Source organism: Zingiber officinale, chromosome 5B, assembly GCF_018446385.1.
Source record: "Zingiber officinale cultivar Zhangliang chromosome 5B, Zo_v1.1, whole genome shotgun sequence".
Classification (NCBI taxonomy): domain Eukaryota; kingdom Viridiplantae; phylum Streptophyta; class Magnoliopsida; order Zingiberales; family Zingiberaceae; genus Zingiber; species Zingiber officinale.
In genome coordinates this window covers 127,128,998-127,153,738 of record NC_055995.1, presented here as the reverse complement: position 1 = coordinate 127,153,738, position 24,741 = coordinate 127,128,998, and the positions used below count along the sequence as shown (strand labels likewise).

Below are 24,741 nucleotides of genomic sequence, written 5' to 3'. Positions count from 1 at the left end.
TTTCAAAGGGCACATCTCTTCCTTTTGTTATTAAGAGATGACTCTCTAGATGATCGATATTTTAACTGTCATACCTTTGGTGATAAGTATTTCAGCATCCGTCGTCGAATCTCAATTTGGATAAATCATATTCAGATGAGACTCGGATTGAATTAACTTGAGGTGTTTTTTAGGTTGCTTTGGTTGGAGCTCAATTTGATCTGACTTGAACTCGGTCTAAACTAATCTGAGCTCGATCTGACTCGACCCGAGTTAGTTTGACTTGAACCGAGCTCTATTTTAACTTGTCGTCTAACATTTCTTGACTTTTGACTTGAGTATGTCACGTGATGATGGTGATGATGGTGGTGGTTATCTCCGTAGCATCACATAGTATAACCATTTTCATTAACAAGTTATTATTCAATTGTTTTTTATTAGTGATGACAAAAGAAAAGAAAAAAGTTTTGAGTTTTACAAGTTTGCATCATCAACAAGGAAAGTTAGAAAGGGTGAGGCAATGGGTAGTGGGGTGTCAGAAGCAATGTGAAGGTGAAGATGAAGTTGAGGATGATCATTTTATTTTTCTATATTTATATGTAGTATTTTTTATATTAATGCTTTTTAAATTTGAATTTTATTGTTGCAAATTGAACTGTAAATTTCTCATCCCAATTTTGTTCTTGCATTTTAATGACTTAATTACAAGTTATTAAATAGTGCATGCCTACTCAAAGAATCTAAATGAGACTATCTTGATCAAAAGAAGACAAAAAAAAAAAAGGGGATAAAGCTTATGGAAAGGCAGAAAAACCAAAAGCATCGAAGAGAAAACATTTCGATCGTTCAATAGAATCATCATCCCTAAAGTTTCTAATAATTTTATTTTAATAATTCATTGCGGCTTGAAAATCAAAACTCTGATAATGACTCTTAAACAGTGTGGACCAAAGAGAATCTGAAGAACTGCCATGTTAGCAGTTTTGCTTCCGAGCCCTACTAAATTCACAATTGCTGAACTCCGGTGGTAAAAGATGAAACCGTCACCTTAGCAGTCTCTCCAGACCAACTCCACATAATCACACCCACGGATGCTACATTTGCTGAACTCAGTACTTCACTAAGAACTTCTAAAACAATTAATTATATTTAATTATCATTTTCCATTTAAATTCATTTCCTAACCATTCTAAACTCACTGATCTTTAAGAAAAACAGAGCTTAAATACTTCAAAGAATCAGTATTCTGTCTGTATGCATGAACGATGCCAAATATTTGGAGGTTTTCCAGAAAAGTTTTCTTTTTCAGAATTGGAAACTGAAAACAACCTTTTTTGTTTTTTTTTTCTAAGACTGTCATTTAATGTGCATTTATATTTCAAGGAAAAGAAACACAATTCAGATATATCTTAATAAAAAAAAAAAAAAGAGGAATACTAATCTGGTACAATCTTTGTTGTCCACAACGTGATGAACCTGCCTTGACTGCCTAACACATTAAATAGAACAAAACAGCAAACTATCAAAGGAGTCAGATAAGTTTGTTTGTAGGTTCTTTAAGTGGAACCATAGATTTTATGTGAACTATGTGGACCAAACTGAGAAACAAATATACAGTGAGAAACCAACCAAGGAAGGATCAAAAGATTAAAGTTCATTAATATTTTTTTTTAAAAAAAAAAACTTTTTTTGAGTGAATGGCCTGATCAAGCTCTCATCATTGCCAGCTCATGGCTGATATGTTCCCGTCTTTCTCCATGATTGGGAGGAGCAGCTCCTCTGGCGTTCTCTCTCTATTACTGTACAAAATTTTCACTCTCTCTCTCTTCTTTCTCCTCCTCTTCTTCCTCGAAGCTTGAGCTCTTCAGGAGTCCATGGATTCTGAAGCTTTGCTTCCAGATCAAACGACAGATGGGGTATTTGCTAGCTCTCTGCCCTTTCATTTCCTTCCATTCCTGTCAGACATTTTCTCTCTCTCCTTTTCGATTCTTGGGATGTGTTAAGTGTATTTTCCTCCATTTACAGCTCCTCTTTAAGGTTTTTGCTATGTGATGATACTGATTTTTTGCTGCAAAAACTTTATATATTTTAAGGAGATTGAAACAGATTAATTGATATATATTATATATATTTTAAATTAGTTGCCTTTGATGGTTCCATCCTTCTTCTTGTTCATTTCTTAAGTATATTTTATCTATATTTAGGGTTTTTTTTATTGTATATGTCTCTTTCTTTTAGTTCTCACTCCAGATTAAGCACTGATCTCCTTGTTTTTTGTAATTCTCCTGCAAAAACAAAAGAAAAAGTTTTTGTAAGATATGTGCAAGCACTCTGTGCTTTAATTTTCATTTCATTTTCACTTTTCATTGATAAATTGTTTCTCTTATCTAATTTCATGAGGTTTTGATCGCGAGAAAATGTTTTAGGAGTTCTTAATTTTGTTGATAAAAACATTATAAAATGAAGAACACTTTTAAATCCTTCAATTATTTTGTAATTCATTCTAACTACTCTCCGATCGACTAACTTATATAATACTTTCGGGTGGCAAAAAACTATATATTCTCCAACCTAATGTGATATTAATTTAAAGTAAATTGGTGCTTTTATTTATTGAAAACTTTATTCATGAGTTTTTTTTTAAATCTTGGATTATTGAATTTGGGCTTATTTCTGATTGTAAAAAAGATAGTTCATTGGCATATATTCTTAAAATTAATTAAATGCATGATTCTTTTGGTGTTTTTCTTTTCTTTTCTGAAGAACATAAATTAATTTATTGCAGATTTGATCACTTGGTATTCTTCTGATCTGTCTACGGTTGTTTTCTTCTTCCATGTGCCACTATTTTTATTTTTTTCCCCATTTTTTCTTATAATTTTTTAGTGACACTATCAAGTAAATTATTAAATCCATAATGTTTATTAAAAGAACAGAGTTGTATTTTTTTTTTAAATGAACAGTCTAGCTTTCGATATTGATTTTGTAGTTGATTCTATAAAAAAAATATTGATAAACAAATTTGATAAACACAATTGATAATCAATGCCTTTTTTAAGTTTTTAGAAGCAGGAATTAGTTTGTATAAACGTTCTTAAAAAGACAGAGGAATTTCTAAATACTCATTTGAGACTTTGTTGATTTTTTTTTTTTTTTTTTGCTTTTGATTTCTTAAAAGAATAGAGCAATATGAATTTAATTTATAATTTAAAATTTTCATCACAAAATCTTGAATTACTTTTCTAGAACAACAACAACAAAACAACAGCAACAAGATATCTTTTACTTTCTTGATTTGATTTGAATCTGCATCTCAAACAGAAAAATTCATATGAAAACCTTCCAAAAACTGAGTGCAGGAGAATAACTCCATGCAGATTGCCGACGAGAAAACAATTGTCAGTCAGAAACACTTGAATGGAGGAGAAGAGCTCAAAGACAAGAATGCAACCATTGCTGAGCTTGTGCAGAATACCACAGAAGTTACTAATCATGGTGAGATTTCTGATTCAGGGGTTTCAATCTCACCAGAAACTTATGTTCATCAAGAATCAAAAGACCTGCATGAATCAGTTGTCGATTGTTCTAAGATGCCAAGTTCAGCATCAGAAAAACAGGACAGTTCAGAAGAAGTTGATTCCTTCAGTGTAGTAGCTGTGGATGTTTCATCCACAGAAGAGGCTACAAATAAGACAATTGAGATCGTCAAGGACGAGATTGAAAGCTTTGAAGACAAGAATGGTGAGCTCAAAGAAGTTACATCTGCCAATGGTAAGCTTGAGGCTTTTCCGGTCGAGTCTGATAGTGCTAATGGGACTGGAGATGCTGAGGAAGCCACTGAGCTAGAAGATAAATCTGCTATTGCAACTGTTGAGGAGGCTAAAGATCTAGAGGCTAAATCTTCAGATCTTAATAAAGAGGTCGGAATCCATGTCGAAGAACAAGTAGTGACTCAGTTGGATAGTGTGACTTCAGCAATTTTAAAGGTTGAGGAACAAGTTCCAATTGAGTCAAATTTTGCTGAAATTGCAGAGGAAACGAGAGAAGTAGAAGCTAAACTTGAAGATGAAAAGGAAGTATCTTCAGCAATTATTAATGTCGAGGAAAATAGAGAAGTTGAACAAGTTTCAACTGAGTCAATTGTTGCTCCTTCAGCTGCTGTTGTTGAGGAAACGAGAGAAATGAAAGCTAAACTTGAAGATGGTGAGGAAACTACAGGAGTGGAAGCTGAACTCACAGATGATAACCGAGAAACGACGACAAATGTTCCAACTGAGTCAATTTTTGCTACTTCAGTTGGTGCAGTTGCTCAGGAAACTAGAGAAATCGAAGCAAAATTTGAAGATGAAGGCAATGAACTCATCACAAATGATAACCATGAAACACTGACAAATGTTGAGGAACAAGTTCCAACTGAGTCTATTTTTGCTACTTCAACTATACCAGTTGCTGAGGAAACAAGAGAACTAGAAGCTAAACTTGAAGATGAAACGAAAATATCTTCAACGATTGAAGCAGAAGCTGAATTCACAAATGGTAGCAATGAAACGACAACAAGTGTTGAGGAACATGTTCCAACTGAGTCAGTTTTTGCTACTTCAGTTGGTGCAGTTGCTCAGGAAACAAGAGAAATAGAGGCAAAATTTGAAGATGAAAAGAGAGTATCTTCAACAATTGTCAATACTGAGGAAGCTACAGAAGCAGAAGTTGAACTCACAGATGATAGTCTCGTGACAATGACACATGTTGGGGAGCATGTTCCGACTGAGTCAATTTTTGCTACTTCAGTTGGTGCAGTTGCTCAGGAAACTAGAGAAATCGAAGCAAACTTTGAAGATGAAAGCAATGTATCTTCAACAATTGTTAATGCTGAAGGAACTACAGAAGCAGAAGCTGAACTCGCAGATGATAACCATGAAGCAACGACAAATGTTGAGGAACAAGTTCCAACTGAGTCAATTTTTGCTACTTCAACTACTGCAGTTGCCGAGGAAACAAGAGACATAGAAACTAGACTTGAAGGCGAAAAGGAAGTCTCTTCATCAATTGTTAATACTCAGGGGACAACAGAAGAAGCAGAAGCTGAATTCACAGGTGATAACCACGAAACGACGACAAATGTTGAGGAACATGTTCCAACCGAGTCAATTTTTGCTTCTTCAGCTATTGCAGTCACTGAGGAAACGAGAGAACTAGAAGCCAAACTTGAAGATGAAAAGGAAGCAGGAACAGAAGCTGATCTACAACTTCCAACTGATTCCTGTAGTGCTACTTCAGTTATCGGAACTGATTCCTGTAGTGCAGACAGCATCGAAGTAGTTGCAAATGAAATCGAAAAACAAGTTCCAGTTGAATCAGTTGTTGATTCTTCATCTGCCGAAATTGTTGAGGAATCAAAGGAGATACAAGATAGAGTTGAGCAACAAGTTTCAAGTGCTTCCAGCATTGCCACTTTAGCAATTGGACCATTTGAGGAAACTAAGGAGAAAGAATTTGCAGTTGATGACCATGAAGTACCTACAGATGTTGAAAAACAAGCTCTAAGTGATGCTACTTTAGCTATCGCAATCACCGAGGAATCTAGAGAGACAGAAGCTAAAATTGAAAAAGAAGAGAAAAAAGAAGCCACAGAAGTTGAAGAAATTGAATCAAGAAATTATACTACTCCAGATGCTGGAGTTGCTGAGGAAACTGAAGGGCTTGTTTCTGAGCTTGTGGATGATCACCAAAAAGTCCTGACGGCAGAAGAGAAACAAATTCAAGCTGAGGAAACCACAGATATAGCAGAAGAAGTTAATACAAAAGTGGAAACAGAAGTGGAACATCAATTTTCAAGTCATTCTATTAGTTCTGCTTCTGCTCCTGGAGGTGCTGAGAAAGTAGAAGAGATCGAGGCTAAGTTTGCGGATAATAGCAAGGAACTGATAACAGAAGCTGAAAAGCACATTGCAATTGATAACGAAGAGAAAGAAGCAACAATAGAAGTTCAAGAACAAGTTCCAAGCGATTCTAGTACTTCAGCTTCAGCTAATGGAATTGCCGAGGAAACTGAAAGACTAGAGTCTAAGAATATAGAAGATGATGGAGAGGTGCCGGCAGAAGTTGAGAAACAAGTTCAAAGTGAGGAATCCACAGACTTAGGAGCTGAACTTGGTGATGGTAAGACAGAAATAGAAACAGAAGTGGGGCAACAATTTTCAAGTGTTTCCGTTAGTCCTAGTTCAACTACTGAAAATTTTGGAGGGATTGAAGCTGAACTTGCAGTTGACAATCAAGAAGTGATAACAGAGTCTGAAAATCAAATTGAAATTGCAACTGAGATCAGTGATGTTACTTTAGCTGTTGTTACTTCTGATGAAGCTCGACTCGATGAAGATAAAATTGTAAATGATGAGAAAGAAACAGTAGCAGAAGTTCAACAAGTTCCAAGTGATTCTAGTACTTCCACTTCAGCTAATGGAATTTCTGAGGAAACTGAAAGTCTAGAATCTAAGCATATAGATGATAATAGAGAGGTGCCAACAGAAGATGAAAAACAAGTTCCAAATGAGGAATCCACAGAGGTAGGAGCTAAACTCGAGGATGGTGTCAGAGAAGAAACAGAAGAGCAACAATTTCCAAGTGATTCCACTAGTCCTACTTCAGCTATTGGAATTGTGGAGAAATCCAAAGAGATTGAAGCTGAGCTTACAAATGATAAGCAGGAAGTGATAACAGAAGTTGAAAAGCAAGTTGCACGTGAGACTACTGATGTTACTTTAGCTGCTGAAGAATTAAGACAAATTGAAGATGATGAGAAAGAAGCAGCAGTGGAAGTTCAAGAACAAGTTCCAAGTGATCCTAGTACTTCCACTGAATTTGGCAAATCTGTAGATGATGAGAAAGAAACAGTAATAGAAGTTCAAGAACAAGTTCCAAATGATTCTAGTACCTGTGCTTCAGCTAATGGAATTTCTGAGGAAACTGAAAGGCTAGAATCTAAGCATATAAATGATGATCAAGAGGTGCCTGCAGAAGCTGAGAAACAAGTTCCAAGGGATGAATCAACAGATGTAGACAATGGTGAGACAGAAGTCGAATCAGAAGTGGAGCAACAATTACCAAGTGATTCCACTAGTCCTACTTCGGCTCTCGGAATTGTTGATAAATTCATAGAGTTTGAAACTGAACTTGCAGATGACAAGCAGGAAGAGAAAACAGAAGCTGAAAAGAAAGTTGCATGTGAGACTAGTGATGAAGAATTCAGACAAATTGAAGATGATGAGAAAGAAGCAGCAGTGGAGGTTCAAGAACAAATTCCAAGTGATTCTAGTACTTCCAATGAATTTGGAAAAATTGAAGATGATAAGAAAGGAGCAGCAGTGGAGGTTCAAGAACAAGTTCCAAGTGATTCTAGTACTTCCGATGAATTCAGAAAAATTGAAGATGATGAGAAAGAAGCAGAAGTGAAGGTTCAAGAACAAGTTCCAAGTGATTCTAGTACTTCCAATGAATTCTCCAAATCTGTAGATGATGAGAAAGAAACAGCAATAGAAGATCAAAAACAAGTTCTAAGTGATTCTAGTACTTGTGCTTCAGTTAATGGAATTTCTGAGGAAACTGGAAGGCTAGAATCTAAGCATATCGATGATGATCGAGAGGTGCCTGCAGAATCTGAGAAACAAGTTCCAAGGGATGAATCAGAAGCCATCGGAATTGCTGAGAAATCCATAGAGACTGAAGCTGAACTTGCAGATGACAAGCAGAAAGAGAAAACAGAAGCTGAAAAACAAGTTGACAGTGAGACTAGTGATGCTACTTTATCTGCTGAAGAATTCAGACAAATTGAAGATGATGAGAAAGAGGCAATATTGGAGGTTCAAGAACAAGTTCCAAGTGATTCTATTGCTTCCAATGAATTTGGAAAAATTGAAGATGATGAGAAAGAAGCAGCAGTGGAGGTTCAAGAACAAGTTCCAAGTGATTCTAGTACTTTCAATGAATTAAAAGAAATAGTAGACGATGAGAAGGAAACAGCAGTAGAAGTTGAAGAACAAGTTCCAAGTGATTCTAGTACTTTTGCTTCAGCTAGTGGAATTTTGGAGGAAATTGAAGGGCTGGAATTTAAGCATATAGTTGATGATCAAGAGGTGCCCACAGAAGCTGAGAAACAACTTCCAAGTAACAAATCCACAGAGGTAGGAGCTACACTTGACGATGGTGAGACAGAAGTAGAAACAGAAGCGGAACAACAATTTCCAAGTGATTCCATTTGTCCTGCTTCAGCTATTGGAATTGCTGAAAAATCTGTGGAGATTGAAGCTGAACTTTTAGATGACAAGCAGGAAGTGAAAACAGAAGCTGAAAAACAAGTTGCAAGTAAGAATAGTGATGTTACTTTAGCAGCTGCTAGCACTGAAGAATCAAGACAAACTGAAGATGATGACCAAGAAGAAACAGTGGAGGTTCAAGAACAAGTTCCAAGTGATTCTAGTACCTGTGCTTCAGCTAATGGCATTTCTGAGGAAACTGAAAGGTTAGAATCTAAGCATATAGATGATGATAGAGAGGTGCTTGCAGAAGCTGAGAAACAAGTTTCAAGGGATGAATCAACAGATGTAGAAGCTAAAATTCATGATGGTGAGACAGAAGTAGCATCAGAAGTGGAGCAACAATTACCAAGTGATTTCACTAGTCCTACTTCAGCTATTGGAATTGCTGAGAAATCCATAGAGATTGAAACTGAACTTGCAGATGACAAGCAGGAAGAGAAAACAGAAGCTGAAAAGCAAGTTGCGAGTGAGACTAGTATTGTTACTTTATCTGCTGTTACTCCTGAAGAATTCAGACAAATCGAAGATGATGAGAAAAAAGTCATATTGGAGGTTCAAGAACAAGTTCCAAGTGATTCTGTTACTTCCGATGAATTCAGAAAAATTGAAGATGATGAGAAAGAAGCAGCAGTAGAGGTTCAAGAACAAGTTCTGAGTGATTCTAGTACTTTCGCTTCAGCTAGTGGAATTTTGGAGGAAATTGAAGGGCTGGAATCTAAGCATATAGATGATGATCAAGAGGTGCCCACAGAAGATGAGAAACAAGTTCCAAGTAGCAAATCCACAGAGGTAGGAGCAACACTTGACGATGGTGAGACAGAAGTAGAAACAGAAGTGGAACAACAATTTTTAAGTGATTCCACCAGTCCTACTTCAGATATTGGAATAGCTGAAAAATCTGTGGAGATTGTGGAGATTGAAGCTGATCTTTCAGATGACAAGCTGGAAGTGAAAACAGAAGCTGAAAAGCAAGTTGCAAGTGAGAATAGTGATGTTACTTTAGCTGCTGTTAGCGCTGAAGATTTGAGAGAAACTAAAGATGATGAGAAAGAAGCAACAGTGGAGGTTCAAGAACAAGTTCCAAGCAATTCTAGTACTTTCAATGAATTCAAAGAAATTGTAGAAGATGAGAAGGAAACAGCAGTAGAAGTTGAAGAACAAGTTCCAAGTGATTCTAGTACTTCCACTTCAGCTAATGGAATTTCTGAGGAAATTGAAAGGCAAGAATCTAAGCATGTAGAAGATGATCAAGAGGTGCTTGTAGAAGCTGAGAAACAAGTTCCAAGTGACGAATCCACAGAGGTAGGAGCTACACTTGACGATGGTGAGACAGAAGTAAAAAGAGAAGCAGAACAACAATTTCCAAGTGATTCCACTAGTCCAATTTCTACTATTGGCATTGATGAGAAATCTATGGATATTGGAGCTGAACTTGCATATGACAAGCAGGAAGTGATAACAGAATCTGAAAAGCAAGCTGCAAGTGAGATTGGTGATGTTTCTTTAGCTCTTATTAGTGCTGAAGAATTCAGACAAACTGAAGAAGTTGAGAAAGAAGCAACAGTGGAGGTTCAAGAACAAGTTCCAAGCGATTCTAGTACTTTCAATGAATTCAAAGAAATTGTAGATGATGAGAAGGAAAAAGCAGTAGAAGTTGAAGAACAAGTTCCAAGTGATTCTAGTACTTCCACTTCAGCTAATGGAATTTCTGAGGAAATTGAAAGGCAAGAATCTAAGCACGTAGATGGTGATCAAGTGGTGCTCGTAGAAGCTGAGAAACAAGTTCAAAGTGACGAATCCACAGAGGTAGGAGCTACACTTGACGATGGTGAGACAGAAATAGAAACAGAAGCGGAACAACAATTTGCAAGTGATTCTACTAGTCCTACTTCAGCTATTGGAATTGCTGAAAAATCTGTGGATATCGAATATGAACTTGCAGATGACAAGCAGGAAGTGATAACAGAAGCTGAAAAGGAAGTTGCAAGTGAGATTGGTGATGTTACTTTAGCTCCTATTAGTGCTGAAGAATTCAGACAAACTGAAGATGTTGAGAAAGAAGCAACAGTGGAGGTTCAAGAACAAGTTCCAAGCGAAGATGATGAGAAAGAAGCAGCAGTAGATGTTCAAGAACAAGTTCAAAGTGGTTCTAGTACTTCTGCTTCATCTAGTAGAATTTCTGAAGAAACTGAAAGGCTAGAATCTAAGGATATAGATGATGATCGAGAGATGCCAGCAGAAGCAGAGAAACAGGTTCCAAGTGACAAATCCATAGAGGTAGGAGTTACACTTGACGAAGGTGAGACAGAAGTAGCGGAACAACAATTTCCAAGTGATTCCACTAGTCCTACTTCAGCTATTGGAATTGCTGAAAAATCTGTGGAGATTGAATCTGAACTTGCAGATGACAAGCAGGAAGTGATAACAAAAGTTGAAAAGCAAGTTGCATGTGAGATTGGTGATGTTACTTTAGCTGCTATTGTTACTGAAGAATTCAGGCAAATTGAAGATGATGGGAAAGAAGCAACACTAGAGGTTCAAGAACAAGTTCCAAGTGATTCTAGTACTTTCAATGAATTCGAAAAAATCGAAGATGATGAGAAAAAAACAGCAGTGGAGATTCATGAACAAGTTCCAAGTGATTCTAGTACTTCTACTTCAGCTAGTGGAATTTCTGATGAAACTGAAAGTCTAGAATCGAAGGCTATAGATGATGAGCTAGACGAGCCTGCAGAAGCTGAGAAACAAGTTCCAATTGAGAAATCCATAGGGGCAGAATCTAAACTTGACGATGGTGAAACAGAGACAAAGCAACGATTTCCAAGTGATTCCACTAGTCCTACTTCTGTTTTCGGAATTGTTGAGAAATACATAGAGATTGAAGCTGAACTTGCAGATGACAAGTATGAAGTAAAAAAAGAAGCTGAAAAGCAAGATTCAAGTGAGACAAGCGATGTTACTTTAGTTGCTGTTGCTGCTGATGCATTAGAACAAATTGAAGCTGATAAGAAAGAACCAACAGTGGAGGTTCAAGATCAAGTTCCAAGTGATTCTAGTAATTCCAATGAATTTGGAAAAATTGTAGATGATGAGAAAGAAACAACAATAGAAGTTCAAGTAGAAATTTCAAGTGATTCTACTACTTGTAATTCATCTGATGGAATTGCAAAGGAAACTAAAAGACTAGAATCTAAGCTTATAGATGATGATCTAATGGTGCCTGCAGAAGCTGAAAAACAAATTCCAAGTGAGGAATTCATAGAGATGGGAGACCAATTTTACAATGGTAAGACAGAAGTGGAGCAACAATTTTCAAGTGATGCCATTAGTGCTACTTCAGTTATGGGAATTGCTGATGAATCTGGAGAGATTGAAGCTGAACTTGAAGATGACAAGCACGAAGTGATAACTGAAGCTGAAAATCAAGTTGCAAGTGAGATTAGTGATGTTATTTTAGCTGTTGATACTGCTGAAGAGTTCAGAAACACTGAAGTTAAAATTGAAGATAATGAGAAAGAAGATGCAGTGGAGGCTCAAGAACAAGTTCCAAATGATTCTAGTACTTCTGAGGATTCTAAAAAGTTAGAAGCTGAGCTTACAAATGAAGATCAATTGGTGCAGATAGAAGATGTGAAACAAATTTCAGTTGCGGATTCCACAGAGGTAAGAACTAAAGTTGAAGATGGTAGGACAGAAGTAGAAAGTGAAGTTGAGAAACAATTTCCAATGGATTCCGTTACTCCATCAGCGATTGAAACAGCTGAAAAAACTAGAGAGATTGAAGCTGAACTTGCAGATGAAAACCAGGAAGCAATAATGGTTGCTGAAAAGCAAGTTGCAAGTGGGACTATTGGTGTTGCTTTAGCTGTTGTTACTACTGCTGATGAAGTTGGAAAAACTGAGGCTAAAATTGAAGATGATGAGAAAGAAGCAGCAGTGAAGGTTCAAGAACAAGTTCAGAGTGATTTTGGTATTTCCACTTCAGCTGATAAAATTGTTGAGGAAACTATAAAGTTAGAACCTAAGCTTACAGACGAAGACCAAGTGGTGCTGACAGAAGACACAAAACAAATTCCGGTTGAGGAATCCACTGATATAGGAGCTAAAGTTGAAGATGGTAAGGTTGAACTAGAGAATGAAGTTGAGCAACAATTTCCTACTGATACTGTTTGTCCTATTTCAGCTATTGAAATTACTGAGAAGTCTGAGGAGATTGAAGCTGAACTCGCAGACGAAAGCCAGGATGCGATAACAGAAGCTGAAAACCAAGTTGCAACTGAAGCTAGTGATGCCACTTTAGCTGTTGTTACTGCTGATGAAGTTGGAAACAATGAAGTTGAAGTAGTAGATGATGTGAAAGCAGCAGCGATAGAAGTTCAAGGGCAAGTTCCAAGTGATTCTAGTATTTCCACTTCAGCTGATAGAATTTCTGAGGAAGCTAAAAAGTCAGAACCTAAGCTTATAGGTGAAGACAGAGTGGAGTTCACAAAGATAGGAGCTAAAGTTGAAGATGGTGAGGCAGAAGTAGAAAGTGAAGTTGAGCAGCAATATCCAAGCGATTCTGGTACTCTTACTTCAGCTATTGGAATTGCTGTGAAAACTAGAGAGATTGATGTCAGAGAGACCAAGGCTGAAATTGAAGGTGATGAGGAAGTACTGACAGAAATTGGAGAACAAATTCCCATTAATTCTGATACTTCAGCTGATGGAACTACTGAAGATGCTAAAGAGCCAGAAGTTAAACTTGCAGATGATAACCAAGAAGCTGCAGCAGATGTTGGAGAACAAGCTCTAAACGAGTTCAGAAATGATATTTCAGCTGTTGAAAGTGCTTCCGCTTCAGCTAGAGGAATTTCTGATGAAGCTGAAAAGCTAGAATCTAAGGCTATAGATGATGATCTAGACGAGGCTGCAGAAGCTGAGAAACAAGTTCCAAGTGAGAAATCCATAGAGGCAGAATCTAAACTTGTTGATGGTGAAACAGAAACAAAGCAACGATTTCCAAGTGATTCCACTAGTCCTACTTCAGTTTTCGGAATTCTTGTGAAATCCATAGAGATTGAAGCTGAACTTGCAGATGACAAGTATGAAATGATAAAAGAAGCTGAAAAGCATGATGCAATTGAGACTAGTGATGTTACTTTAGTTGTTGCTGCTGCTGAAGCATTCGAACAAATCGAAGATGATAAGAAAGAAGCAACAGTGGAGGTTCAAAAACAAGTTCCAAGAGATTCTAGTAGTTCCAATGAATTTGGAAAAAGTGTAGATGATGAGAAAGAAACAGCAATAGAAGTTAAAGAAGAAATTGCAAGTGATTCTACTACTTGCACTTCAGCTGATGGAATTGCTAAGGAAACTAAAAGTCTAGAATCTAAGTTTATAGATGATGATCTAAGGGTGCTTGCTGAAGCTGAGAAACAAATTCCAAGTGACGAGTATATAGAGACAGAAGTGGAGCAACAATTTCCAACTTATGCCACTAGTGCTATTTCAGCTATGAGAATTGCTGATAAATCTGGAGAGATTGAAGCTGAACTTGAAGAAGACAACAAACAGGAAGTAGAGCCTAAAGTTGAACTTGCAGATGACAAACAGGAAGTGATAACTGAAGCTGAAAATCAAGTTGCAAGTGAGACTAGTGATGTTACTTTAGCTGTTGATACTGCTGAAGAGTTCAGAAACACTGAAGCTAAAATTGAAGATAATGACAAAGAAGCTGCAGTGGAGGCTCAAGAACAAGTCCCAAATGATTCTAGTACATCTGAGGACACTATAAAGTTAGAAGCTGAGCTTACAGATGAAGATCAAGTGGTGCAGATAGAAGATGCGAAACAAATTCCGGTTGAGGATTCCACAGAAGTAAGAACTAAAGTTGAAGATGGGAGGACCGAAGTAGAAAGTGAAGTTGAGAAACAATTTCCAAGGGATTCTGTTATTCCATCGGCGATTGAAACTGCTGAAAAAACTAGGGAGATTGAAGCTGAACTTGCAGATGAAAACCAGGAAGCGATAACAATTGCTGAAAAGCAAGTTGCAAGTGGGACTATTGGTGTTGCTTTATCTGTTGTTACTACTGCTGCTGAAGTTGGAAAAACTGAAGCTAAAATTGAAGATGATGAGAAAGAAGCAGCAATGAAGGTTCAAGAACAAGTTCAGAGTGATTTTGGTATTTCCACTTCAGCTGATAAAATTGTTGAGGAAGCTATAAAGTTAGAACGTAAGCTTACAGACGAAGACCAAGTGGTGCTGACAGAAGACACAAAACAAATTCCGGTTGAGGAATCCACTGACATAGGAGCTAAAGTTGAAGATGGTAAGGTTGAACTAGAGAATGAAGTTGAGCAACAATTTCCTACTGATACTGTTTTTCTTATTTCAGCAATTGAAATTACTGAGAATTCTGAGGAGATTGAAGCTGAACTTGCAGACGAAAGCCAGGATGCGATAACAGAAGCTGAAAACCAAGTTGCAACTGAAGCTAGTGATGCCACTTTAGCTGTTGTTACTGCTGATGAAGTTGGAAACAATGAAGTTGAAGTAGTAGATGATGTGAAAGCAGCAGCGATAGAAGTTCAAGGACAAGTTCCAAGTGATTCTAGTATTTCCACTTCAGCTGATAAAATTTTTGAGGAAGGTAAAAAGTTAGAACCTAAGCTTATAGGTGAAGACAGAGTGCTGCTGACAGAAGCTGAGAAACAAATTGCAATTGAAGAGTTCACAAAGATAGGAGCTGAAGTTGAAGATGGTGAGGCAGAAGTAGAAAGTGAAGTTGAGCAGCAATTTCCAAGCGATTCTGGTACTCCTACTTCAGCTATTGGAATTGCTGTGAAAACTAGAGAGATTGATGTCAGAGAGACCAAGGCTGAAATTGAAGGTGATGAGGAAGTACTGACAGAAATTGGAGAACAAATTCCCATTAATTCTGATACTTCAGCTGATGGAACTACTGAAGATGCTAAAGAGCCAGAAGTTAAACTTGCAGATGATAACCAAGAAGCTGCTGCAGATGTCGGAGAACAAGCTCTAAACGAGTCCAGAAATGATATTTTGGCTGTTGAAAGTGCTTCCGCTTCAGCTAGTGGAATTTCTGATGAAGCTGAAAGGCTAGAATCTAAGGCTATAGATGATGATCTAGATGAGCCTGCAGAAGCTGAGAAACAAGTTCCTAGTGAGAAATCCATAGAGGCAGAATCTAAACTTGTTGATGGTGAAACAGAAACAAAGCAACGATTTCCAAGTGATTCCACTAGTCCTACTTCAGTGTTCGGAATTGTCGTGAAATCCATAGAGATTGAAGCTGAACTTGCAGATGACAAGTATGAAATGATAAAAGAAGCTGAAAAGCATGATGCAAGTGAGACTAGCGATGTTACTTTAGTTGTTGTTGCTGCTGAAGCATTCGAACAAATTGAAGATGATAAGAAAGAAGCAACAATGGAGGTTCAAGAACAAGTTCCAAGAGATTCTAGTAGTTCCAATGAATTTGGAAAAATTGTAGATGATGAGAAAGAAACGGCAATAGAAGTTAAAGAAGAAATTGCAAGTGATTCTACTACTTGCACTTCAGCTGATGGAATTGCTAAGGAAACTAAAAGACTAGAATCTAAGTTTATAGATGATGATCTAAGGGTGCTTGCAGAAGCTGAGAAACAAATTCCAAGTGACGAGTATATAGAGACAGAAGTGAAGCAACAATTTCCAACTGATGCCACTAGTGATACTTCAGCTATGGGAATTGCTGATAAATCTGGAGAGATTGAAGCTGAACTTGAAGAAGACAACAAACAGGAAGTAGAGCCTGAAGTTGAACTTGCAGATGACAAACAGGAAGTGATAACTGAAGCTGAAAATCAAGTTGCAAGTGAGACTAGTGATGTTACTTTAGCTGTTGATACTGCTGAAGAGTTCAGAAACACTGAAGCTAAAATTGAAGATAATGACAAAGAAGCTGCAGTGGAGGCTCAAGAACAAGTCCCAAATGATTCTAGTACATCTGAGGACACTATAAAGTTAGAAGCTGAGCTTACAGATGAAGATCAAGTGGTGCAGATAGAAGATGCGAAACAAATTCCGGTTGAGGATTCCACAGAAGTAAGAACTAAAGTTGAAGATGGGAGGACAGAAGTAGAAAGTGAAGTTGAGAAACAATTTCCAAGGGATTCCGTTATTCCATCGGCGATTGAAACTGCTGAAAAAACTAGAGAGATTGAAGCTGAACTTGCAGATGAAAACCAGGAAGCGATAACAGTTGCTGAAAAGCAAGTTGCAAGTGGGACTATTGGTGTTGCTTTAGCTGTTGTTACTACTGCTGCTGAAGTTGGAAAAACTGAAGCTAAAATTGAAGATGATGAGAAAGAAGCAGCAGGGAAGGTTCAAGAACAAGTTCAGAGTGATTTTGGTATTTCCACTTCAGCTGATAAAATTGTTGAGGAAACTATAAAGTTAGAACCTAAGCTTATAGATGAAGACCAAGTGGTGCTGACAGAAGACGCAAAACAAATTCCAGTTGGGGAATCCACTGATAGAGGAGCTAAATTTGAAGATGGTAAGGCTGAACTAGAAAATGAAGTTGAGCAACAATTTCCTACTGATACTGTTTTTCTTATTTCAGCAATTGAAATTACTGAGAAATATGAGGAGATTGAAGCTGAACTTGCAGACCAAAGCCAGGATGCGATAACAGAGGCTAAAAACCAAGTTGCAACTGAAGCTAGTGATGCTACTTTAGCTGTTGTTATTGCTGATGAAGTTGGAAACAATGAAGTTGAAGTTGCAGATGATGTGAAAACAGCAGCGATAGAAGTTCAAGGACAAGTTCCAAGTGATTATAGTATTTCCACTTCATCTGATAAAATTTCTGATGAAGAAAAAAAGTTAGAACCTAAGCTTATAGGTGAAGACAGAGTGCTGCTGACAGAAGCTGAGAAACAAATTGCAATTGAAGAGTTCAGAAAGATAGGAGCAAAAGTTGAAGATGGTAAGGCAGAAGTAGAAAGTGAAGTTGAGCAGCAATTTCCAAGCGATTCTGGTCCTCCTACATCAGCTATTGGAATTGCTGTGAAAACTAGAGAGTTTGATGCTGAACTTGCAGATGAGAACTGGGAAATGCCAAGTGAAGTTGCAACCAAGCTAAATGATTCTACTTCAGTTATTTGTGCATTTGATGATGTCAGAGAGAACAAGGCTGAAATTGAAGGTGATGAGGAAGTAGTGACAGAAGTCGGAGAACAAATCCTCATTGATTCTGGTACTTCAGCTGATGGAACTACTGAAGATGCTAAAGAGCCAGAAGTTAAGGTTGCAGATGATAACCAAGAAGCTGCTGCAGATGTTGGAGAACAAGGTCTAATGGAGTCCAGAAGTGATATTTCGGCTGTTGAAACTGCTGAGGAGAGTAGAAAGACAGAAGCTGAGCTTGAAGATAAAAAGCAAGAACTGAATCAGAGAAATGAAGCTGATGCTGCAGATGACATCAGTCAAGTCTTGGCCGAGGAAGAGAGGGATAATGCAACTTTTGATGACAACTCAAACGACACCAAGCTAAAGATTGTAAATCTGGTGAAAGAAGATGCAGATAGTAATCACACTTCAGTTGTACAAACTGAAGGCGAGATCTCACAAGCAACAATTGAGGTCAAGAATGAGAAGCAAGATGAACTAACACAAATTGAAGAACCATCAGTTGCGGAAATAAAGAAGATTGATTCTGGTTGTTTGATTGCTGAAATGTCAACCAGAGAAGAAAAACCTAATGTGATCATTGAAAGTGTTGACAAGGAAGAAGACATCTTAGAAGATAAGGTATCCATGGATAATCTCAATGATGCAAATGTAATCAGTCAAGTTCCACAAAGCACTGTTGAGGAGGTGAAAGACTGCAGAAATGATGAGATGGTCAGAGAAATTGATGATCATTCACAAATAGTGAAAGACATGGATATTGAGATGAAAGAAGATACAATCACTTTGGTGGAGTCTTCAAATAATCTTGATAATGGTACTGAGATTAATGATGGATTTGAAGGAAAGGAAAGTTCAGAAGGCCTTGAAATAGTAGAGCACAAAAAAGAGGATATCTTGAAAGTTGACAAAGTGATCTTGGATGAAAACTCAAAACGTTCTTATGTTCTTGACACTACTGAGTCCTTGACTAAGATTGAGAAATCTCCTGATGTTGTTGAAGTAATTGAGCAGAATGATGGTGAGATCTTAGAGAGCAGTAGCACATCATCGGCCATGATTGGCAAGGAAGTTGCCGAAGAAAAGTGCGGAGACTCAGCAAACATGAATATTATTACTGATGAAACAGCTAAATCAGTTGGTGAAGAGGGTGATGCTTCAAATAATTTTCCAATGGAAAATAAGATATCCCAGGACAAAGAAGAAAAGGAAAGCAAAGATGAAAGTGTCAAAGGAGACTATATCAAGGTTGCTAAAGATATTGATGTTAGCGAGGAGGTTGCAACTACTATTACTGCACTTGACGAAAGCTTGTCTCCTAAATCTTCTGATTTTGTAAAGGTAGAAGAAGAAACTCCTAAAGAGAGTGCTCCAGCTAAGTCCTCTCCACGTCGTTCAAACAACATAATATCCAAGGTCAAGCACCAAATTGTCAAAGCAAAGAAGGCAATCATGGGAAAATCACCAAGTCCAAAAGACATGGTGCCAAAGAGCAAAGAACTCAAATAGATCATATAGCATTAGACTTCAACTATTTGTGTGGCCTATTTGTATGTTGAGTCCATGTAAATAATTATAGGTCCTAGTGGAGTGTTTGAGATCCTTGCTTCAAGCATGCATGTATAATTTAGTATCTTCAGTGGCATTCTGCTTATTCTATAATTATGTTTTTCTCTAGTCTTTGTTGTTATTGTATTAAAGGTTTGTTATTGTGAAGACATTATTTGGTGTTAGTCTTCGATGTATTTGTTTGGTGCTCTAAATATATTCAGCATCAATAGTTTCTTCTTTTTCTTTGAATAATATCATCTTTAGTGTGGAAAATAGTCTTGATTGAGTATCAATAATTTATCATGCTTATTTAGTGCAAAATTGTCTATCATCTTTAGTGTGGAAAAAATTCTAAAATTTTATTAATTAAATATTTAATAATATTATAATTTATATCCTTGTTTTAACTTTAATACACTAATACTAATGCAATGCAATTTGTATATTATATTTCAAGATTAAAGGTTGGAGAAAAGACTTTTATATTTACAATATTAACTATTAAAAAATATTGTATTTGTATATTATTACACTGGCTTTATACGACTTTGTTGAAGATGACTCATATGGAGTCAAAGTCGGGCATAGCTATGCTGGAAAGCATGACCAGGGCGTGCCGATTTCAGTGAGGACGTGACACGGCCGTGTCACGTAGGGGTCTTTGACAAGCTCAAAGAAACACGCCTGTGTTGCCGGGCACGGTCAGACTGTGCCAGCGAGAACAGTCATGCCATAGGACATGATCGAGCTATGTCCAGATCTGTTTGGAGCGGCGCCAAGGTTGGGGCATAGCTTGGTCATGCCCCGTTCGGGAGGAGACGAGGAGTTATGAGATTTATGGAATTTCATATAATACATGGTATTTTAGGTCCAAAATACCACGTAGGAGTTTAAGCTATATAAATAGAATCCTTGTAACTCTAAACTTAACTTTTTAGAGAGTTCTTGGCCGTTTCATGGAGTAGGCACATCGTCAAATCACAGTAATCCTTCATCTTCTCTTCTTTCTCACTCTCTCTTGATTCTTTTTCTTTTTCGGTGGTTATTCGCTATTGTTGTGGCACGATCTCAACAAGTGGTATCAGAGTATCAGGTCATCATGTCTAGGATCTCTTTTGTGAAGTTCAATATGGTGAAATTTGATGGAACTAGAAATTTCAGATTGTGGCAGAGGAAGGTTAAAGATTTACTAAAAAAAATAAGACATGGTGAAGGCACTAGGTGAAAAGAAACCCGAAGCGATGGAAATGCCAGATTGGGAGGACTATAGGCGAAGATAGTAACAACGATCAGACTTTGTCTAATGGATGACCTGATGTATCATCACGTTATGCATGAGAAATCATTGGTGGCAGTTTGGTAGAAATTGGAAAGCTGGTATTTGTCCAAATCTCCAACAAACAAGTTTTATCTTAAGCAAAAGTTATTTGGCTTAAGATGTCAGATGGCACACATCTGAGCCAACATATCAATGTTTTCAATTAAATCATAACTGATCTGAAACGGATTGATGTGAAGATCGAAGATGAAGATAAGACATTGATGTTGTTAAATTCTCTATCATCTTTTTCTATGCACGTGAATTTGGTTACGACTCTAATATGGAGGAAAGAAACTCTCAAGCTAGAGGAGGTTATAAGTGTGCTATTGGGTTTTCATCAACGGAAGAAAGCTAGTGATGAGAATTCATAAAGTGAAGGACTTGTGGTGAGAAGTAACAAGGAATGTGGTAGAAGCAAGACTTGATATGGGTCAGACAATGATAATAAGACCACATCTAAATCGAGAAAGAAGGTGATCACATGATACAAGTGTAGGGTACAAGGTTACATCAAGAGAAATTGTCTAGAGAATAAGAAAGTCAATGCAAAGAGTAAAGATGGTTCATCGAAGTCTGCAAACATAGTGAAAGAAGAAAATTTAGAGAGCGGCGATGGTGATATATGCTTTCAGTTTCATCAAGTTCAGAGTAGTTGACAGAGTCTTGGATCTTGGATTCAACATTTTAAGTCTTGGATCTTGGATTCAACATGTTGTTATCACAATGCCTAACAAGAATTGGTTCGACAACTATATATTGATGAATTCTAATTATGTTCTGATGGGTAACAATGCATCCTGCAAAGTCATTGAAATAGGGAATGTCAGAATCAAGATATTTGATGGTGTTATCATAACAATGAGAGAATGTTAGACATGTACTAAATCTAAGGAAGAATATGATTTTATTGGGCATGTTGGATGAGAGCAGTTGTTGTTACAAATCTACCAACGGAGTAATGAACGTCGGTAAAGGTGCTCTGACAGTGATGAACCGATAGAAGCTGGTAGAGAATATCTATAGGTTGTTGGATACTACAGCTGTAGGTGGAGCTGCTACTATAGAATCTGAATCAGATAGGCATATGTGGCTGAGTCATGTGAGTGAGCATGGGATGCTGGAGCATCATAAAAGAAATTTATTGAATGGTGTTAAGACATGCAAGCTCAAGTTATGCAAGTATTGTGTTCTTGGAAAACAAAGTAGAGTGCAGTTCAAGATAGCCACACACAAGATAGAGGGAATTGTGGACTGTCTATAAGGATCTTTGGGGGACCGGCCAATGTAACATCCCATTATGGACACTTATATTTTATGAGTTTCATTGACGACTACTCACGGAAAGTCTGGGTGTACTTCATGTGTCACAAGTCAGAATTTTTTTCAAAGTTCAAGATGCAAAAAAGTAAAGTAGAGCATCAGATTGGAAAGAAGCTCAAATGTCTAAGATTAGGCAATTGTACTAATTACACAGATTTGAAGTTCTAGGAATTTTGTGAGCAACATGATATTAAGAGACACTTCAGAGTTCGCATGACACCACAACAAAATAGTATAACAGAGAGGTTGAATAGAACAATAATCAAGAGAGCTCGGCGTCTTAGTTTAAATGCAGGGCTTGTGAAGAACTTCTAGGCAGAGGTAGTAAACATAACATGTTTTTTGATTAATCGATCATCGAGGAAAGCACTAGATGACAAAGTATCAGAGGAGGTATGATATGAAATCTGATTGATTACTGTGGTTTGAGAGTATTTGGATGTCCAACCTACATGCACATTTATAGTGAAGATAGGTCAAAGATGGATGCGAAGTCTAGACAATGTATGTTCTGGGTTATAAGAAAGGAGTGAAAAAGGCTTTAAGCTTTGGCATTTAAAGGCAAACAAGGTGATGATCAACGGAGATATGGTATTTGATGAAAGAGCCATGTTACAGGGTACTCAGGAGGAAGAGAAACAAATACTAGAAAATAGCAACAACAAGGATGTTGTGCAGGTGGAGCTAGAAACTCATAATTCTGATGGTGGTAGCTCAAAGCACAAGGAGCATCAGACTATAGCTAGAGACAAGACCAAACATACCATAAAACCACCCATGAGGTATGGTTTTGAGGACTTGGTTTCTATCTTATGCACTTATCACCAATAGTAGAGATTCAACTACTTTTTAAGAGGAAGTACATAGCTCAAAAAAAGACAAGTGGATGGGTGTTATGGTGGAGGATATAGAGTCATTGCATAAGAACTAAATATGAGATCTGATGGATCTTCCTAAAGGGAAAAGGGCTATAAGATGTAAGTGGGTATACAGGAAGAAAGAAACTTTCTCAGAAAAGGAAGAGAAGTTCAAGACTCAGCTAGTAGCAAAGGGTTACTCACAAAGGAAGAGAATTGACTATGATGAAATATTTTCTCTAGTGGTCAGACATACATCTATTAGGGTGATATTAACCTTGGTAGTACATCATGATTTATAGTTGGAGCAAATGAATGTGAAGATGATGTTTCTTCATGGTGATTTGGAGGAGCTGATTTACATGTTACAACCACAAGGTTTTAGTTTGCCTAGGCAGGAGCACTTAGTTTATAAGTTGAAGAAGTCACTTTATGGGCTAAATCAATCTCTAAGATAGTGGCACAAGCGTTTTGATTCCTACATGATTCAAAATGGGTACACAAGATGTGAGTATGACTATTGGATTTATGTGGAGGAGCCTTGACGATAATTCACTTATCTTCTTGCTACTTTATGTTGATGATATATTGATTGTTGCGAAGAGTTTGATTGAGGTTAACAAGTTGAAGAAGCTGCTGAGTAAAGAATTTGACATGAAGGATTTGGGTGTCCCAAGAAGATTCTTGGGTTGGAGATAAAGAGAGATAGAGTCTCTGGGAGATTATGGCTATCTCAGCGGAGTTATGTTGAGAAGGTATTGAACAGATTTAATATGGAAAATGTGAATTCTGTAAGTACACCTCTAGCGTATCATTTCAAATTATCTAATGCATAGTGCCCAAGGATGGATGAGGAGATCTAAGACATGTCAAAGGTTCCTTATGCCAATGCAGTTGGTTGTCTGATGTATGTCATGATTTTCATAAGACCTGATTTGACACATGCTGTTAGTATGGTAAGCAAGTTTCTTTCAAATCCTGGTCGACAACATTGGAATGTGGTCAAGTGAATTTTCAGATACTTGAAAAATACTACGTATTATGAGTTTGAGTTTAGCAGACAACAGAGTGATCCTTTAGTTATAGAATATGTAGATGCAAACTATGCAGGGGATATGAATGACCTATAGTTGCATGAAGGTCTACTACAGGATATGTGTTCACTATGGCGGGAAGACTCATTTGTTAGAAGTCCATGATATAACCTATAGTTGCATTGTCCACTACTGAGTCAAAGTACATGACAGTAGTTGAAGCAACTAAAGAAGCGTTATGGCTCACAGGGTTGGTAAGAGAACTGGGTGTTCAACAAGATAAAGTCAAGGTGTATTGTGATAGCCAGAGTGCTATCTATTTAGAAAAGAATCATGTAACATATTGATGTGAGGTTTCACAAGATCAAGAAGTTGATTTCTTCCAGGGAGATAGATATGTTGACAAAGTCAGTTACCAAAGAGAAGTTCAAGCATTACTTGAACTTGATCCGTTTCTCTAGTTGCTAGAGGATTGCAACCCGAACTCATCATTCTAGGTGGAGTTCTTCCCAGATGCTCGTGTTTTCTTTGAAGGGGTGGATATTCACCAAGGTGAAGATCATTGAAGATGACTCATATGGAGTTGAAGTTGGGCAGAGCTGTGCTTGGAAACATGGCTAGGGTGTACCAGTTTCTGCGAGGACATGACACGATCGTGATTGGGAGCACGACCAAGCCATTTCATGTACAGGTCTTCGACAAGCTCAAAGAAACACAGTTATGTTGTCGTGCATGGTCAAACTATGCCGGCGGGCATGACCATGCCATCGTACAGGGCCGAGCTATGCCCAGATCTATTTGGAGTGGGCACGCCCATGTGCCCAGGGGCCTGGTTGTGCCTTGGAGCAGCACCAAGGCTGGGACACGGCTTGACCATTCGGGAGACGACGAGGAGTCACGAGATTTATGGAATTCTGTGTAATACATAGTATTTTAGGTACAAAATACAATATAGGTAGCTAAAATATAATGTAGGAGTTTGAGTTGTATAAATAGTATCATTGTAACTCTAAACCTAATTTTTTTAGAGTTATTAGTCGTTTCATGGAGTAAGGATATCGTCGAATATGATCTTCTCTTCTTTCTCGCTCTCTCTTGATTCTTCTTCTATTTTGATTTCTTTTTCGATGGTTTTTTTTGTTATTGTTGCGGTACGATCTCAACCGACTTAATATTCGATTTTATAT

General features: G+C 37.5%; 1 protein-coding gene across 4 annotated transcripts; it reads left to right on the top strand.

The window, feature by feature from the left end:
- The first annotated feature begins 1,711 nt into the window (after positions 1–1,711).
- On the top strand, positions 1,712–19,274 carry LOC121985900 (microtubule-associated protein futsch-like). 4 transcript variants are annotated; one of them, XM_042539612.1, is made up of 5 exons: positions 1,712–1,895; positions 3,339–12,408; positions 12,475–14,604; positions 14,671–16,836; positions 16,903–19,274. In XM_042539612.1, exons 1-5 carry the CDS (start codon positions 1,854–1,856, stop codon positions 18,978–18,980), a joined length of 15,486 nt encoding a protein of 5,161 aa, XP_042395546.1. In that variant the 5' UTR covers positions 1,712–1,853; the 3' UTR covers positions 18,981–19,274. The 4 variants fall into 4 exon arrangements, with proteins under 4 accessions (XP_042395546.1, XP_042395547.1, XP_042395544.1 ...); XM_042539613.1 differs by having other exon boundaries at positions 3,339–12,804; XM_042539610.1 differs by having other exon boundaries at positions 3,339–14,604.
- Positions 19,275–24,741: the final 5,467 nt, after the last annotated feature.